Here is an 18,059-nt window from a genome sequence, read left to right as displayed (position 1 = left end):
AGTCTGACTCACAGACGAACACAATACAGTAGCCTGATGATGGCAGATGAGATTCTGCCGAAACGTTGCTACAACTTTAAAAGCACAACTATAATGACATGGGAAAATACCCGAACAAAGCTGAATACCATACATATAAATACCCACGAAAACTTAACACACACACGCACACACACACACATACATAAATTATAACAAAAATATATAAGCAGAGCCCCCCTCCTCCCCAAAAAATCTGGTCTCCTGTTGTTTCATATCTTCCCCAAGTCAGAGGAAACCTCTCCCTCCTTTGCCAGGTGTGGCTACCTGGATTTGGGGGAGGGAAGGAGGGCCGGCCTGGAAGCCTCCCCCCACCTGAAAGCCTCTCCCCACCTCCAGGTCTTTAACACCTGGCTTGCTTCTCCACTACTGCCTCCTCCTCCTCTTCCAGCACCTCCTTCTTTGGGTAGGGCGATTATGAACTAACTGAGCAGCTACACTGATACCCCAGTTGCTCTCTTTCCCGTGGTAAGACTTGGTGCATGGAGAAAAGAGTTGGCAGCTGCTACTTGGTGGTCCCGCGGGCGAGGCGAAGTCATCCCAGTCCCAGTTAAGACATACCAGTCACAAACCCAGAGGGGTCGCTTCCCCCTGCCAGGAAGAGCGGCAGGCATGCACGGTTCAGCACAGTGGGCAACCTCCACTCTGGAGGCTGACGAGCTACGTGCTGAAGACTAGATGGCTATCAGGAAGGTGGGGCAACAGGTGATACTGGTGGCGGATGGACTCATGCGTGGGAGATTGCGGCATAGGCCTGGCTTGCAAGGAGATGGGGGAAAGGGAACCTCTGACCTGGTGTTACCTCCTGTCTCTTGCCTCCGTGCATCAAGGTGGCTGAGCGACTGCCAGCGATGCCCTCAGGAAAAGATGTGGCAAGGGGGAAGCTCGACCCCCCCCTTAGGAGTTTCTCTTCCTCCTCGCCAAAAGCGCTCACACGCAAAGTGCTCACTGCCCCTTTGGCCCCCGACAAGCCTCCTCCTTCCTGCTGGGCATATGAGCACTTCGAGGAAGAAGAGAAGCTCCTGAGGGCAGGGGCACAGGAGATTGCGGCATTGGAGCCCTTCCTGGGTGTTTCCTGGCCTGCGAGGGCGCAATCTCCTGCACCCCCCAGGAGCTTCTCTTCCTCGCCAAAAGCGCTCACACACAAAGTGCTCACCACCCCTCTGGCCCCCAACAAGCTGCCTCCCTCCCGCTGAGCATGTGAGCACATCTGGCAAGGAGGAAGAGGGGGGTCGAGCCTCCCCCTCGCAACATCTTCACCTGAGGGCAGCTGCTTCTTGCAGCTCAGGAGGTCCGTGCTCTTCCTGCTGCTGCTCGGCCTCTTCGATGCCCTGAGGCAGGAGGCAGCAGCCACAATACAGATTTGCTGGGGAGACTGCAGGATTGCCCCCCCCCCCCGCCTCAGCATGCTGCGGCCCACCAAAATTTTCTTACGGCCCACCAGTGGGCTGTGGCCCACCAGTTGGCGACCACTGGTTTAAACAATCTCTCTTCCAATTACAGGAAGTAATTATCCAGTTACACTTTTAGGGAGAAATGATAAGTCCTATGCCTGCATGTTATTTAATTAAAATTAAATATTAATTTTTTATTAAAAATTAAAATTCCAGGCACATTAAACCATTTTCTTATCTATTCTTATGACAGTACCAAATAATCAAGAAATAACCTCTTCCCCCCCATTATAAAGATATTCTTTATATTTATTAGTGCATAATTACGAAGGATTGATCCCTGTAGATTAAGATCAAAAGTCTGTAGACATATATACATAAAACAGCAACTGAAATAAATCATTCTGAAATGTATTAACAGGATTTGTAGATGACATCATTCAACCTTCAACAACTCGACTTCGCGTTTGCCGTGATTTGGAAGTGCTGGCAAGCAAACGACAATCCAACCCTTGGAAAAAGCATGCCAACATGCCACTCTGAATCTGCTTCAAGTTAACCTAAAATCGATGGAAGGAAATCCGTGCACTCCTGCCGTATTTATTGATTCAAATTCTGTGATATTTTAGGATATTTCTATGGGCAAAAATCTATTGAGAATTAGGTGCTATAAGATTTTAGTCCATTAGAAGGGCTTATATTTAAGTTGACATGATTAAGGTTGAACACACATTCACAAATTCAGAAGTATATTGTGAAATAAAACATACTTTAAGCAAAATATCAGGAATTATTCTAGGGCGATTGAAAAATATAATTGTGAAAAGCAGGATATGAATTAGAAAGAAAACAGACAATATACAATTTTACCGTGTTGTTATCTAGTTCTGGTAAATAGAAATAGCTTGTAAATTTCTACAGCCTCAGATTGGATTATCAATTTAAGCCTCCTACATGTATGGCTCCTGATCTACTTTCTTCTTGCTCTCAAGAAACGTATTGAGGACAATAGGCCCCACCTTGTGACACTGCTTCATCACAGACCTGTAAAATATACACTCTGTTATATCTGGAAGGATGGGTAGAAACCAATGGGGACAGTCCACAAGCCTGGCCTACATTTATAGGACTTTAAAGGTGAAAATGGACACATTGAATTGCACTTAGAGGCTTAATGGGAGGCAGTGTGGATCATGTAACAGCAGTGTTATGTGAGTGCACTATGGTGCCACTGCATTCTGGAGCACTTTAAGAGTAGTCCCATGAACAGTATGTTGCAGCAGGACAGTTGGGAGATAACTTAAGGCATGTGTATAGAGAGCAGTGCTTATTGACCTAGGAATGGATGCAGCTGATAAAATTATATTTGTGAACTCTCTCATAATTACAGCTGCAACCTGTTCCTTGAATAAGAGACATGTCCTCCAGGACAGCCTCCAGATTGTGTACCCAATATATACATATAACACCAACTAGCATGAAAGATGGCAAATCACTAGATAATAGGAGTATCTAGAACTCAGTCACTCGTTTTTTTCAGGGGAAAGCTAAAGCTGGTTCTTCCCCCATTCAAACCTGAATAATCTCCATGCATTAGAAAAACATTTCGATCTTAGATGGGCCCTCTAGACCAGGAGTTGCCAACCTTTTGGACCTCAAGGACCACCAAACTTATAATTTTAGATCCCAGGGACCACTAACTGGTTCTGTGAGCGTGGCCTAATTTGTGGGTGTGCTTTGGTGGTCATGTGACTGGCTGGGCATGGCTTGTATGTAAATATTATAAATATTTATATAAATATTGATTTTTTTATAAAAAAAACAGCAACGTTTACCCAAAATCAGGCAAAGCAGGCAGGGAGATTGAGTTGCTCACAGAATCACAGATCCATTCAGAAATCTATGTGCCATTGGCTAGCTCAGTCTGTCACATAAAATTTGCTTGCAAGCAAACTCATAAAAAATTAACTTACAACACACCATGCATGTAAATATTGAATTTTTTATTTTTTAAAAAAGCAACTTTTATCCAAAATCAGGCAAAGCAGGTAGATTGAGTTGCTCACAGAATCATTCAGTGATCTATCTATCTGCCATCGGCTAGCTCAGTCTCTCAAATTTGCTTGCCGTGAGTCTGTACTGAATTTGCTTGCAAGCAAACCTTCAGTCCTAAGGAAGGTTCGGCTGTGCTTACCTAGAAAGCAAGAAATCCAACCATTTCCTGCTTCCTAGCTAATCTAAATCTCCCGGCAGAGCAGAACAGACGATGGTCGGAAAAAGGAAAAATAGCAACTTAGCAGACAAGTTTGCCAGGTATAGAGTGAGTGGGCGGGGAGGGTTCCCATGGGCCATGTGGGCTGAGCAGCCTTATGTTTCTGCGCAGCCTAGATTAATTGCTTTGGGGTGGTGCTCTGGGGGTGAGATTTCTCTGCGGCCCACCAAATTTTTCTCTTGGCCCACCAGTGGGCCGTGGCCCACCGATTGGCGACCACTGCTCTAGATAGAGGATGGCACATGACAAAGATGTATAACTGATAACATTTGGCAACTAAAATTTTGTTCCCTGAACACTTTGGGGTATATCTTACAGGTTTTGGGCAGCTAATCACAAAAACAGAATATTCTTGGCAACTATAGAACAATACATTCAGCTGGTTAACAAACTTCTTAAAGCATACAAGACCGTGAAGTGCAACATGTCACTGAAGATTAATTTTCTGCATTCACACTTGGACTTCTTTCCTACAAATCTAGGTGAAGCCATGTGACGAATATGGTGAAATGTTTCACCAGGACATTGCCACAATAGAAAAACGGTTATCAGACAACGGGAATCCATCAGTTGGCTGGCTATTATTGGACACTGCAGTGAGATGCATCTGACACAGAGTACAAATGAAAATTAGTAGCAAAACACTTAGCCCTGCTGAATGTAGTGTCACAAACATGATTAAATACATTGTAGTTAATTTCACATTTCTCAAGATTCTTATGCAGTACAGTCATTCTGAAATTATGTGTGTATTCAGTTTGAAAAACTCATTGAGTTTTTCAAAAAGCAAAACTTGTGAAAAAATGTTTTGAAAAAACTTTGAAAAAATGGTGACAGATTACCTCACTTGGTGATTATACATGTATGTTAAATGGGAGCAAGGAAAAAGCTGAAGTTTGGCAGGCTACAAAACAAAAGCCTAGGGCTGAATCTCTACTTGCCTTCTCAACAACAAAGGAAACCAGACATGGAGGAAGAGAAACACTAGAGACCATGCCTCTTCCTCCCAACTTCCTCAGCTAGTCCAAAAACATACCATGATTGATGGGGGACAGCCACAGAAAACACCAAAGCTAACAGATTTTGAGCCGTCTGTGACAGAGACTAATGACAACATCTCCCAAGTCCAAATCGTGTCACCACTTCATGGAGACAAAAACCAGGACTAAAGTATGACCTTTTTGTGAGTCAGGCTGTCAACAACCTGGGACAGGTCTATGGTTGCCGTGAACTGCCGAACTACCCTCAACCCCAGGCAAAGCAAAGGCAGGCTGAAGTTCCCCATAAGCCTGAAGGACACCACTAACAAGCCTGCCAGAGTCAAGCAGTTCAGACAGGGAAGCTGTTGCATTACAAGAAAGCTGCTACATAAGTGACTATCTCATCAGATTCCAATGGCCCAATTTTACAAATGGTGTCCCCCCCTTGGAAGCCACCATCTCAGATGTTAAAATGTTCAAGAATTGATAGAACAGAAGATCTCTTAAGGCAACAAAATCTGTTCAAAAAAGAACAGTACTGAGCAAAATGCTTTGCAATACAAAAGATAAAGCCCACTATTATAGTAATCGCTTTCTTTAACCATTAAAAGAACTACAGTAAATGTCCATTATAAACATTTTAGAGAAGAGCTATAGAAATGGATATTTACTATGGCTATCTAAAAGAGAGAGGTTAAAAACAATATCTGAATTAATCCAAGGTGTGTGCAAATATTTTAATGCTCCTGACCATTTCCACATATGGGGTGAATGTGCAACATTTTTTTCTAAAAAAAGCATCTTAGTATGTATATATCTATGGCATTTTTAAGGCCCAGCTTATCAATGTCTTCATTGCTATTGTAGATTAGAGAAGAAATTTAGAGACCAATTAAAACACAATAATGTAAGAATGGAATGAGGAATTCGCACAAATAATTGAGAACACAACACAATATCCCAAAGCCAACAAGTCTGTTTAAAATGTCTGCATTATATGCAGATGAAAAGAATATGAAAAAATACAGGTATTGCCACAGATGTTTTGATGAAAACAGGACAATTAATTAAACCACCTGCCAGTATAGCTATCTTATACAAGATGTATTAAACTAATCTTAGAAAAAAATCAACAGCTGTGATGCCAAAACAATATTAAAAGAACAGAACAATTCAGGCTGATACAGGTAGAGATTGTCATTTCTATTAGATCAAAATTATAATTCCAGGACAAAAATTAGCAACTTTGTACTTGAGTAAGACTTACTGGATTAACTATGATTTACTCATCAAAATATCAAAGATTACATTATCCTGATAAACCTAGCTATTGCTGCACCAGATTTCAAGGCTCACATAATATACCCAGCTAAAATATGCTAGGTTAATTTATGGTTCAGTATATCATGTGAACACAGACTAAATCTTATTAGTGTATAGGACAGAACTGCTACAAAAGTGATGTAAGAGCTCACAAGGCCTTTCTGAAGTCTAATACAAATTGTTCCACTTTTAATCAGCTGGAAGAAATTTGCATAATCAGCAGAGACAGCAGAAATGTCATGAAAGTCTGATTTTTTTGCTCATTGAATTGTCCAAATTGTATTCTTCTTTATTCAATTCATATTCTACCTTTCTGTCTTGAATCAGACTTAAGGTATTCGTAATAGAAAATGTAATTATACCACCTTCTCAAAATAAATCTGCTATGCTTTGTTTACTCACTCTTCCCCATACTGGTAACTTCCAGATACATTGGACTAAAACCAAGAATTCCCACCCAGCAAATTCTACTTATTCTCACTGATTTGTACTTTTGCAGAATTTGTAATTTTCATTACTTTTTGCCTATATATATATATATTTAAAGCACACTATCCATATCATTTTAAATCTTTTGTGCAGTTAGTGCAGAACCACCTGACACATACCATTAAAAACAGATAAAACAAAATATATTATTTCTTCCTCCAAACTGATCTAAGTAATTGCCCACTGTTTTTCAATATATTTCTTATGGATTGAAAATAGAACAAAGAAAATAATATAACATTTTCAGCCAAATAATTACAAAGGCAGTCTTTTTCAACAAAAAATACAGCAACTGTTATCTACCTTTCATCACTGCTAAGAGTATCATTTTCAGCCTTTAAACTAAATTTTTGTTGAGCCTTGTAAGTTATATGGACTCAGCCTTTTTATAGTCCAATTTGAACATGTTGATATGAAGGAGAAAATCTAGTTAAGTTTCTTATTTCTCTTAGACAAAAATATAATTAAACTGTTGTAGTTTGTTAAGATTCTAAATTAACAGTTGACACTGACAATGAATATTTATTCAACAATAATTTTTCTAACCTGATATGGACAAAACTAGAATTTTCAACCAGCATGATTTCATTCAAGCAATTTTTCTGTAAATTTATAGAATTTGCAATTTTGGCAAAACTGAACTAGGGCAGTGGAATATCAGATCTTTAGGACACTGGGAAGAACTAAAGAATAATTACAGAATACTGGAAACCTGTTGTAAAAATATATGAATCTTATACCATAAAAGTCAGAGGTTTGCCCCTCTAGTGAAAACAAATCTCATTGTTTTCTACCAGCTCATGAAATGTGTAGTGTTTGGACATATTTTAGATCACAATTCCATTTGATTTCACTTTCACATAGTCCTTGAAATGCTACTGATTTGAACATGTGGAGCAATGGGAAACCTTATTTTTCAAAAGGGTAACCAATGAACAGAACAAGAAATTGCTTATTTGTAACTAGTTACTGAACAGCTCTTTGAATTCATACTGTATGAAATCTGTGTATGCAAACCAATGCTGCAGAAATTTTGGCAGAATGTCAATTTCCTGAAAAGCTAGATGTCCCAATTCTTGGACTATCACTGTGGTCCTAGGAAACCAAAACCAAGACCTGGAAAGTTGGTAGTTCATATGGATGTACAGATTGCCAGGTTACAGGTAAGCAATTTATTATTTCCATCATGATTTCTCTGCATCAGAAATATGGGAGAGTAGATAGAATGAGGTTCAATTACTATATCATGAACAATAAGGCAGCATTTCTAAACTCTGCTTTTAGTTTGAACATCTAGTTGGTTTTAGTTTACAAAATGGCTGGTATCAGGATAGGGGATACCACCGATGAATGCAGTCAACCTAACTGTTGCTCTAGTGGAAAAGGTATGAACACTGAGGTGATACTGGGAACTATACTGATAAGACAATGTAACAATAGTAAAGTAGCAACAATCTAATGACAAACATGGTAACAGGGTGTCCACAATTATGTCTTGTAAAATAAAAAGTCCTGTCCTGGCTAACATGGAAACCGGAAACTAGGCTATGTTAGTACAAAGTAGAATACAAAATTAAGAATGTGGCTGTAAGATAACCTTGTCTTCATGCCATGATATAGAGTGAGCCATTTCTAAAGATATATAATTCACTATCACATCATATAAATAGGTGTTAAAATTACCACTTTCGAAGATAAAAATAGAACAAATCATTACCTGAGGATTTGAAAGATGTGGCATTAGCACTACAGAAAAACTCCACTGAGCAGCAACTTTTGTTCAATCATACAATCATTTGTAGAAAAAATCAATTTTTAAAAAAAGATGATAATTCTAAAATCAAATCAATTGACTGTGATGAAACTGGTACTTTTCTTTTAACGGCAGGCCATTTGCTCTACAAAAATGGGATTGGATTGATACAATGCTGACTGAATCAAGGTGTAAATATGGGATGGGAGGAATTGTACTTGGCAGCAGTATGCATGAAGAATATCTACAGATAGTGGAAAATCAGCTGAACATGAACCAACCTTGTGATGCTATGCCTGCTATTTTTCTCCCACTCCCTCAAAAAAAGGAAATGCAACCCCAGGCACTATCAACAAAAATATAACGAAGAGTATGAAAATCACTCTTCTAAATGCTGCATCAGAATGTTCCAAGAACATTGTATCCAGTTTGGGGCACCATAATGTCCATTAACAAGCCACAGTACCTTTAAAGGAAAATAACTATTATAACCTAACTCTGAGGGTGGTCAAAAGTTAAAGACCAAAAGATAAAAAAATAGTCAATGAAAACTAATAAAGGGAATGAACCAAATAACTTAAAACATGGAATAAATATGGAAAACTCTGGAAGAACAATGATTTATTTATTACTAAAAGATGTTTCTTACAATGTTGCTATGTGATCTGGTTTTTAATAAGGGAAGACTTCCTGTGAAAACTGAGCTACAGAATGTTCCAGAGCAATACTAAGCCCATATTCCACATCTGTGATACAGAGGGATCATAAACATTTTTTGTTTTCATTGAGAAAGAAACTTTTATATTTTCCTAAAAATGTTGGGCATGCAGTAACAAGTAATCATGACAAGTGCAATGAATCCAGCTTTTTAAGCTTCACTATAAGATTTTTTTAAATGGAAGGCAAACGGAAGAGAAAGCACTAGTTTGAAATGCTTTTGTGGAAAGGACTCTACTGGACATATGATTTTGAGGAGTTTATTAAAGGAAAAGTGAAGCATCAGTTTTAAATTGTACAAAAGGAAAAAACCCTCATGTTGTAAATGTACAATTTACAGAATTACTACCAAAACCAATCAAGGAGACACATTAAAAAAAAACCCCTACTGACTGAAAACTAAACTGGAAACCCATTGGAGGTAACTTGCTTGAAAACAGCTTTTGTTTTACAGAATTCTGTAATGATCAATGACATTTCAGTTTTTCATCTAAGGGTGGTGGGGCGCAAGACTTGCCTATGTTGGGTTCAAACCAAGGACAGTATGATTCTGCCCATCAAACTGAAGGGCTATTTGCAATAATTTTTACCACTTTTTCAAGAGAACTTGCACTTTGTCCTGAAGCACCAGCCCAGTGACTTTAGCAACTTTAAAAAAATTTAAAAGCTACAGTAGAGGAATGGCTGAATTAGTAGGTCAAATGTTTTTGGTAATCGTAATTTTGAGACAACTACAAATATTAGAGGTAAAAGTCTCAACTGCTAAATGAAAGTAGCGTTATTTGATCTTAAAATTTTAAGTTTCAACAGATATGCATTAAATATAATTTAAATTCATTAAAAGACCTTTTAAAAAGAGAGAAGACTACAGTCGTTTTGCACTTGTTATATAAAAGCACTTCTACAGTGGATGTATCAAATATGAGTTAAGGTCGGCTTCTGAGTTTCTTACATTCAAATTCCCCCAAAAGAGGAAAAAAGGGGTTATTAATTTGGCCTCATTTTAACAGATGTTCTTATTAGCTGGAGCTACGCTCACAAGAAGTGAAGAAAAAATCCTTTAACTATATTAGCAGCTACCAGGAAGAATTGTAATATTTAAGCAGAATAAAAGACCAGATCACTGAACACCATGGAAAATTTCTTAGAACAATGATTCAGCTTATTACTTTTTGGATTGAACTGCTTAAAGATCATATAGTAATTACTCTTAATAACGCACAGTTAACACTGAGACTGTAGCTGTATTCCATTGTAAGCTTAAAATGTCACCATCTAAATACAATTTCTATGCAGCACATACAATAAATCTAATTGGCAAAATTAATTTACAAAAATAGCACAAAAGGATATTTACGGCATGGAAAGATAAACACTTCTCTATGGTACAGTTAAAATTGCTTTGAAAATGTAAGTGTCCTGTCCCGCTCCTGTCCCACCCGCACCCCCTTTTTCCCTTTGTGATTTATGCTTCATAAGAAAGTTGCTGCTTTTTGTACCTCAGGTCTGATGGGGAGTGAAATAGGTAGTAGAAACAGCAAATAGATTACTGTAGAACCACTGGTTTATTTTACTGAGAATATTTTATTTGCTGGTATAAGTTGCTAAAAATGCACAGAACAAGTACCAATAGAAAATGTGCTGTTTGTGTGTTCCCCTAGTGCTATATAAAATGAATGTTACACAGCATCTGTTGGAAAAGTGGCTTCATGGACATCTCTTATTCTTATGCCCCATTATAAATAAAAATAAATCTTCTCAGAAGTATAAAATCTGTTTTTTTTTTCTTTTCAGAATCTGACTTTTTGGCAGAGATGCACACATCTGACTTCTAACATCTTTTGTAAGACTGTTCCGCTCTCAATGGTCAGAGAAGATCTAGAAGTGTACCATACTGCTTGTCATATTCAGTGTGTTTAACAACACTTCTCCAACCAGGATGGCTTGCTGATTAGCATCGCTGCTGGTCAATGGCTGACAGGCATAAATTTAATAAAAATGGCTAGCTTCTAAAACATAAAAAGGCAAATGTTAAAACATTTTGAAGTTGTACAGCAGAAAAATAAAGTTAAAAAGTTTTGTTTTCATTCAATGTTTTCTGAAAACATATGTAGAACTGTATAGTCTTAATTTAAAAGCTCCTCCCTATCCAAGAAAAAAACCTGTATTAGGACTGTCAAGGACAGAGAAAATAAATGATTTGTAGGTCAGCCTTTCTGAGTTGACTGATTGGCCAATATTTGTTTCATTCAGAAGCTCTTCTTCTCTGTCATTACAAAAAGGAAATGACCTTAATCATTTGGTTAAAAATCAAACCAAATCACATCAAAATGTGGTTTTAATATTAGCTATCACAGTATATAGGCCTTGAGCTCTAAAGAACAGAGTTCCAAATTTGTATAATGTCTTCACCAGATTTTAGAACATTGGCATTCCAAATCCCTAAAAAATACAATGGAAAATAAGGTTAGGCTGTAGAAAATTATTCATTAAATCACAAATAATATTGTTCAAATGCTTACTGAATCATCTTCAATGATAGCTGCAGAATCAAAAAAATCTGGCCTCAATTCAGCTCTTTCCCGTCGGTTCCTTGAAGGAGGCTGTAAAAAAAGGTTTTGTCAGTTGAGTTTAGGCATATACATTTATATTTGTACTAATCCTTCATTTCAAACTAAAAGAGATGAAAGAAGTTGCGAGAATTAAAACCTATGATTTAATATTATAAGCTTTAGAGATTCCAAGGCTGAAGTAACATGAAAAACACCCATCTATATATTGGTTGACAGGCTCGTAAGAAAAATAATTGCTTCAACAATTATTTCTCAGTCACTTCCCATTATAGCAGGATACTTAGCCAGTACTGTTTATATGACTTTAAGTTTAGTAGTAGCCACATTATTAACAAAAAAAATGTAATGATAAAATTACTGACCAAATCAATAACCATGGTATCTTCAAATTCTTCATTCATATCCTCGAGCTGACCTCGGGAAGACATCATTACATCTTCAAAGATGGGTTCAGCATCATCCTCCATGAGACCCCGCCTTGTTGGGAGACAGAAGAAATACAAAAGATCAATAATGAATAACAAAGTCTGACATACCAGACTGTGTTCATTTAGTTATGCAAAGGGAAATTCCTTTCACTCCTTTCTTTTATGCTGGTTTTCAAATCTGTTGTAGAGGGTTTTTGACTTCCTGAAAAAGATCTAGCATGGGAAGATGTGTAGAAGGAAAACAGAAATCTCATCCACCAGCCGTGTTTATTCTGCTGAGAAACTACTGAACATAATACTCTTGAATACTTTTAAAAATATGAGTAGATATTGACTGCAGGACAATATTAGAAAGCTTGTTACTGTCACTGTCCCCGTAAGCTACTTTTGGTTTAGTGGTTAAGGTTCTGGATTGGAAACTGGGAGACTATAGGTTCTAGTCATCAATTATATATGAAAGAGGATGATTTGTGCCAGTCACATTGTCAGCCCAATCCACCTTACACAATTGTTGAATGGGTGTATTATATGCAGCCTTGAGCACAAATGCTTGTTCTCAAAAATTCCTGTATGTATTCGGGATGTTTTTTCATTTAAAGTACGACTCTACAAAATATTCTGAATATGTACTATTCATGCTTGATTATAACATGTTTAATGATTGAAATATTTTCAGCAACTGCAAACAGAATTTTCGTTACCGCTAATACAAAAAATTGAGATAAATCCAACTAAAACAGGTTTGGATTGTTCACTATAGACTTGATAAGTTAGCAGCTTCTAAAATAATGGTCATGTTGCTGTTACTGAAGAACTCAATATCAGAACCCAAACCTACTTTTTTCTGTTAAAAACTAAAGGGAAATTTAAAATATCTATAATCAATATACAAGAATTTTGGAATCAAGAATTGAAAACTGGTTCTTTTCAACCAATGGATTTAAGTTTTGAAGAGTGCTAATTTTATATTCTTTGATTTAAACCTGAAATTAATCCATCAAAATGTTGTTTTTTGTATCTAGTGGAAACACCTAGAATTATTCTTAAAGGATGGACTAATGATGATTTGTGTTAGCACTACAAGAAATTTGAGGTAATCATTGTAAGTCCAATTTTATTGTGGTCATGTTGTTCTTTACACTCTTTTTAAATAATGTTACAGTTGACAGAATTAATGAGAAAATTAGTTTTTAAAGACATGTATATTGTATTGAATTACATACCAATTATTTGAAATTTAACATGTTCAGAACAAAAATGACTTTTGCATGCTCTAACAATAGCAAAAAAATAATCCTTAGGAAATGGGAAAACTGTAATTCCCGATATAAAGGAATGGATTTTAGAGATGTGTGCTTTAGCATTTTTTAAAGAAAAGCATATATTTGGTTAATGAAAAAAATCTTTCATTACTTCTCCTTTTTGGAAGAAATTCTGAACAAATTTAGTCCACAATGAAAGCTTACTTTAAAGACTTACAATATCAGCTGAATTTGAGATAAAGTTGTAGTTAAAGGGTTTTTTTTTGTTCTTTATATATACTTTCTCATTGTGTAACATTAATGCTTTTGTATATGATAAATTAATTATTTTTATTTTGCATTTTTAATGTATATCTGAAAATGGATCCCTAAAAGTATTTGTTTTTTGTTTTTAAAAAAACACAAATATATTCCAGTTGTTTTATTCTACACATAATCTAGAATATTGTTGTTCTAGACATAAGTGTTTTGAATGTTCCATTCCATTTTGGTGTGCTGGGATTAGAAACTGTGTTGTGTCTTGTAAATGGGATATTTTTTAAATTATCCTATCAGGCTTAATGTAGAAGGAACTGCTATACCAGGGGATCTGAGGAGTTTCAGAACAAAGCAATAGGCATTTAAAGAACACATAGCAGAGAGAAGGAGATATTTGCAAAAGATGTTAGAAAAGGACTGATTGGAGAAACAGCTATGGAGAGGAAGTTGCTGCAACTTCTGGCCTTTATGCTAGACTAGAGTAGTAGTGACCATCTAAAAGAACTTGACTGCCTGACTCTAAAGTAGCCTTAGTAGCCTCAATCCCATTTTGTTTGTTCATTTACATTCATCTGAGTTTGATAATAATTTAATTAGCAAGGCAGAGATAAGGATTATTTCATCTCTTCCATTCTCTTGTTTTTAAAACCAGCCCCATTTTTGACCCCTAAAAAACCTACAAATCCCTTTTATCAAATAAGGTCTAATTGCTTAGCTAACATTAATAATTCATTCATTCAAGCAGTTTCAGAAGTATATTATGGTGGCGCTACATACAGACACAAATACATTAAGCAGAGCCTTTCTTTTTCTGCTGAAAGTTTCCTGCTCCTCCTGCATTGCCCAGCTAAATGCTAGGTAAGCACATTATCAAAATGATATTCCCCTTGACTAGTATTTGCTAGTCAAGGGAAAGATTTTAGTATTACACTTGATCTTCTTGCGGCAAGAGTGGTGATATCAGCCGGCACTGTGAAGAATGAATTAACAAAGTGCCCAAAGCCGGAGAAGTTCTTTTTCCCCCCAAAATGGCCTCTTACTGTGGAGGAAATAATGGATCAAAAGTTTTACATGTATGAAAGATCAAAAACAGACTTCTTCACTTGCCCTTTAAATATAATATCTAAACTCCTAGAGAAATTAGTTACTTTATCGGCGTATAACACGCACAGGCGTATAACACGCATCTTCATTTTAAGAGGGAAATTTCAGGAAAAAAATTAAATTTCTAAATAAAAACTTTGAAGCAAAATAAGGGTAGCTCAGAACTTTTTTTATTAATATTATTACCACTTATAAGGTAAATCAGTGGTCCCCAACCTTTTTGTACCAGGGACCGGTTTCAAGCAGAAAATTTTGCAAGGACCGGGGAGAGAGAGAGGAGGCTTCGCTCTCTCGCTGCTCCACCATCCAAGGAAGAAACTGCTTCAAAGAAGCGGGGGCTTTCCTGTCGCCGCAGCTATTCCGGCGCCCGCTTCACCCCCACTCCCACCCGCGCCGCGCTTCAATCCACAGTGTCCCATTCTGCCTGCCTGCCTGCCTGCCTGCCTTAGTTTCTGGTTGTTTGGGAGCAGCTTCGGCTGAGAATAATAACTATTCGCCTCTTTTACTCAGCCGAAGCTGTTCCGATTCAACCATTAACGAAGGCAGGCAGGCAGGCAGAACGGAGCACTGCGGGCGGGCGGGCGGGCGGACGGGGTGGGGGGGGGAGAAACGGGCGCTTCAGGGAAGCTGCGGCGACAGGAAAAGCCCCCACTTCTTTGAAGCAGTTTCTTCCTGTGCTGGTGGAGGAGCGAGAGAGCGACTGAGAGAGCTGACCCAGAGAGAAGGACAGGCTTCGGTTGCTTCCTCCCTCCCCTTCTTTCATTTGTGTCCTTGATCCCCGATCCCAGCAGCATTCACCGAAGGTGAAGAAAGCCGCCATTTTTTTAAAAAAATTCTTTGCGGCCCGGTAGAGAGTGCTCCACGGCCCGGTACCGGTCCGCGGCCCGGTGGTTGAGGACCCTGAGGTAAATAATGCAAAATAATGCCCTCTGCTCGCACCGCCCGGCCTCCGCCGCACCGCCCGGCCTCCGCTCGCACCGCTCGCACCGCCCGACCTCCGCTCGCACCGCCCGGCCTCCGCTGGCTTCTTAACATTATATCGGCGTATAACACGCATACATCATTTGCCCCCTATTTTCAGGGGGAAAAAAGTGCGTGTTATATGCCGATAAATACGGTATTTAGCTTCATGAAGTTCTGCGCTACAAATTTCTAATGAGAGTTAGAATTGTTCAGATCCTTGAAGCTGTAAAGGCTTATTCTTAATTCTGCTTATTTCACATTCAAAACATTTAGGGGATTTTTTTTTTTATTTAGTTGGGGGTGTGGTATCTTGTTGGAACTCAGAATACAGTTTCCATTATATGCACATCCTAACTTAAAAGTTCTATTTGCACTGCAATTTAGAGACTTGCTTTGATATTTAAAACAAAGTTAAAACTTTGTTTTAAATAAATACTTTGTATTATAAATACTTTGTATTTTTATATTTTAAACTTTATTTTTATAAATACTTGTAATCATATTTAGATAAATACTTTGTTCCAAAGATGCAGATATTTCATAATTTTGGCTATGACTTCAAGGTATTTTAGACAATCCAAAAATATACAGTACATATTAGAGAAACTTTTATCCACTAATTGTTAAAATAATTTGACACTTAAATGTATTCCTGACTCCTACTGAATACTTACACTGTATGTCTCACACCACTTCTTCCTTTCATGTAGTTCATTCCCGTCCTGTCCTTTCGACTTAAATCTTCCAATTTCTGCTGACCCAACCAAGATATTTGCATCTGAGGACTTAAGAGTGAATTTGGAAAATCATAATATGAACATTTACATTACTTTGTTACCGCACAATGAAAAACTATTCAGCTGGTTCAGAATCAGGGACCTTATACTTAAATCCTTATGCTTGTAACTCACTGAATAATGTTGACATCTCTTAAACTAAACAAATCACTATATTATTTTAATTATTTGAGAGTAAGTAGGGAGGAGAACCAAGTGCTCCTTTGGGATAACAGACTGGGTATAGTAATCTAATGAGCTAAGTGTAAATACTGAAATCTGCTAATTTTTATCATCACTAAATATTAAGCAATTTGTCTGAATTTGTCATCTGGGAATTGGTGATAGTTTTTTGAAAGTTCTGTGAATATACAGATATACAATATTTGCACTTGTACAATTTCTTTTTTGGAAATTTTTAGAGTTTAAGGACTGTTTTGGCAGGACTTCTGCTGCCATCAGTGGTGGGATTCAATTTTTTTTACTACCGGTTCTGTGGGCATGGCTGTGGCTGTGGCAGGGGAAGGATACTGTAAAATCTCCAGTCAGAGGTGGGATTTGCCGGTTCTCTGAACTACTCAAAATTTCCGCTACCAGTTCTCCAGAACTGGTCAGAACCTGCTGAATACCACCTCTGGCTGCCATGTAATATACATAAAGACATGGCTTACTCCTCATGTCTTTGACCATCTTTGGTGGTGGTTCCTTTGACCATTGTAGTGGATCTTCCCCCAGATCCTTCTCCAGATGCGAGTTCAGAGAAAGAGGGCAAGTTTGAGTCTGCAGAGGAAATTGTGGAGCCGAGTATTGGTCAGGATCAGGGTTCAGAGAATGCTACCCTGGTAAAGCAGCCTCAGCTGGGTCGATGGGACAAGAAACAGGCCGAGGCCCAGCGAGGTGAGCCGCAGCAAGTTGGCCAGAAAGCTCCATACCTCCTCCTGATCCAAGAACACATAGAGCAGAGAGGAGACAGGCACAACACTGGTCAACTAGCCTGACTATTCATGAGGAGACAACCTCACCTCTCATGAAGGGCTGCACTGGCATTGTCTATTCAACTCCGCCCTGAGGATTTGAGTGTTGCTGGACTAATGTGTCCAGTTCTGTGCCTTTTGTGTTTGTGCTGTGAATCCTGGTCTGTCTGACTCCTGCACTGCTTTCCTGGACTCTGGAGTTCCCTTGGATTAGGTTATCTAGTGACTCCTGCTGTACAAAGCTTGGAATTCAGACCTCCACAACAGGAGTGCTTTCCAAGGATCTGTTTGCAGGGTTTGAATAAACACCTGCCATATGTGTGTCAGAGTGGGGCAGCACAACCACCAAGGTGATTCCACAAATAAGAAATCACATGAATTGGGGGGAGGGATTAAAAAAGGCAGTTCACAAATGACCATTCCAAGGTAGGAATTAAGAGATAGATAACCAACTACTCAACTGGAATGCTGACACTCTTCTTTATAATAATCCTGGGAATCATCCATACAAGTTAATAACAAGGTTATTACTTTGGAAGTGGATTCAGGTTATGATAAAATCAAGAAAGCACGGGACCATTGTTTTTAGATTGTATGTCCAATTGATAACATTTAATAAATATCTTACTTTGACCTAGGTTGCTGCTATAAATATTTCCTCAAAGTAATGTGATTAAGAACTGCAATCCAAATGTATATATACTTCTTAATAGCATGCCCTTGCATATTTCAAAATCAGAATGCACATGCTAGC

At 38.1% G+C, this 18,059-nt stretch overlaps 2 protein-coding genes and 1 long non-coding RNA gene across 6 annotated transcripts in view; 2 read left to right on the top strand and 1 right to left on the bottom strand.

Annotated features, from left to right (window-relative positions):
- Positions 1 to 4,407, top strand: part of PCCB (propionyl-CoA carboxylase subunit beta) — a 33,910-nt gene extending 29,503 nt beyond the window's left edge. The window contains exon 15 of the mRNA XM_026687651.2: positions 1,855 to 4,407. Within this exon, the coding sequence (XP_026543436.2) occupies positions 1,855 to 1,976 (122 nt within the window). The 3' untranslated portion in view covers positions 1,977 to 4,407. The remainder of the gene's footprint in view (positions 1 to 1,854) is intronic.
- A 3,167-nt stretch (positions 4,408 to 7,574) lies between these two features.
- Positions 7,575 to 10,904, top strand: LOC148130905 (uncharacterized). The gene is made up of 2 exons (XR_015749450.1): positions 7,575 to 7,660; positions 10,762 to 10,904. It is a non-coding gene; the product is annotated as an uncharacterized LOC148130905 (long non-coding RNA).
- The window catches only part of STAG1 (STAG1 cohesin complex component), a 201,555-nt gene continuing 192,707 nt past the window's right edge, over positions 9,212 to 18,059 (bottom strand). For all 4 annotated transcript variants that reach the window (XM_087964870.1, XM_026687465.2, XM_087964871.1 and 1 more), the window contains 4 exons: positions 16,230 to 16,340; positions 11,903 to 12,017; positions 11,490 to 11,570; positions 9,212 to 11,409 (listed from right to left, as the gene is read on the bottom strand). In XM_087964870.1, the coding sequence (XP_087820996.1) occupies positions 11,386 to 11,409; positions 11,490 to 11,570; positions 11,903 to 12,017; positions 16,230 to 16,340 (331 nt within the window). In that variant the 3' untranslated portion in view covers positions 9,212 to 11,385. The remainder of the gene's footprint in view (positions 11,410 to 11,489; positions 11,571 to 11,902; positions 12,018 to 16,229; positions 16,341 to 18,059) is intronic.

This window comes from Notechis scutatus, chromosome 4, assembly GCF_049901735.1.
Source record: "Notechis scutatus isolate UNSWTSFEM ecotype Mainland chromosome 4, rNotScu1.2, whole genome shotgun sequence".
Classification (NCBI taxonomy): Eukaryota; Metazoa; Chordata; class Lepidosauria; order Squamata; family Elapidae; genus Notechis; species Notechis scutatus.
This window is presented reverse-complemented; position numbering and strand designations above follow the sequence as displayed.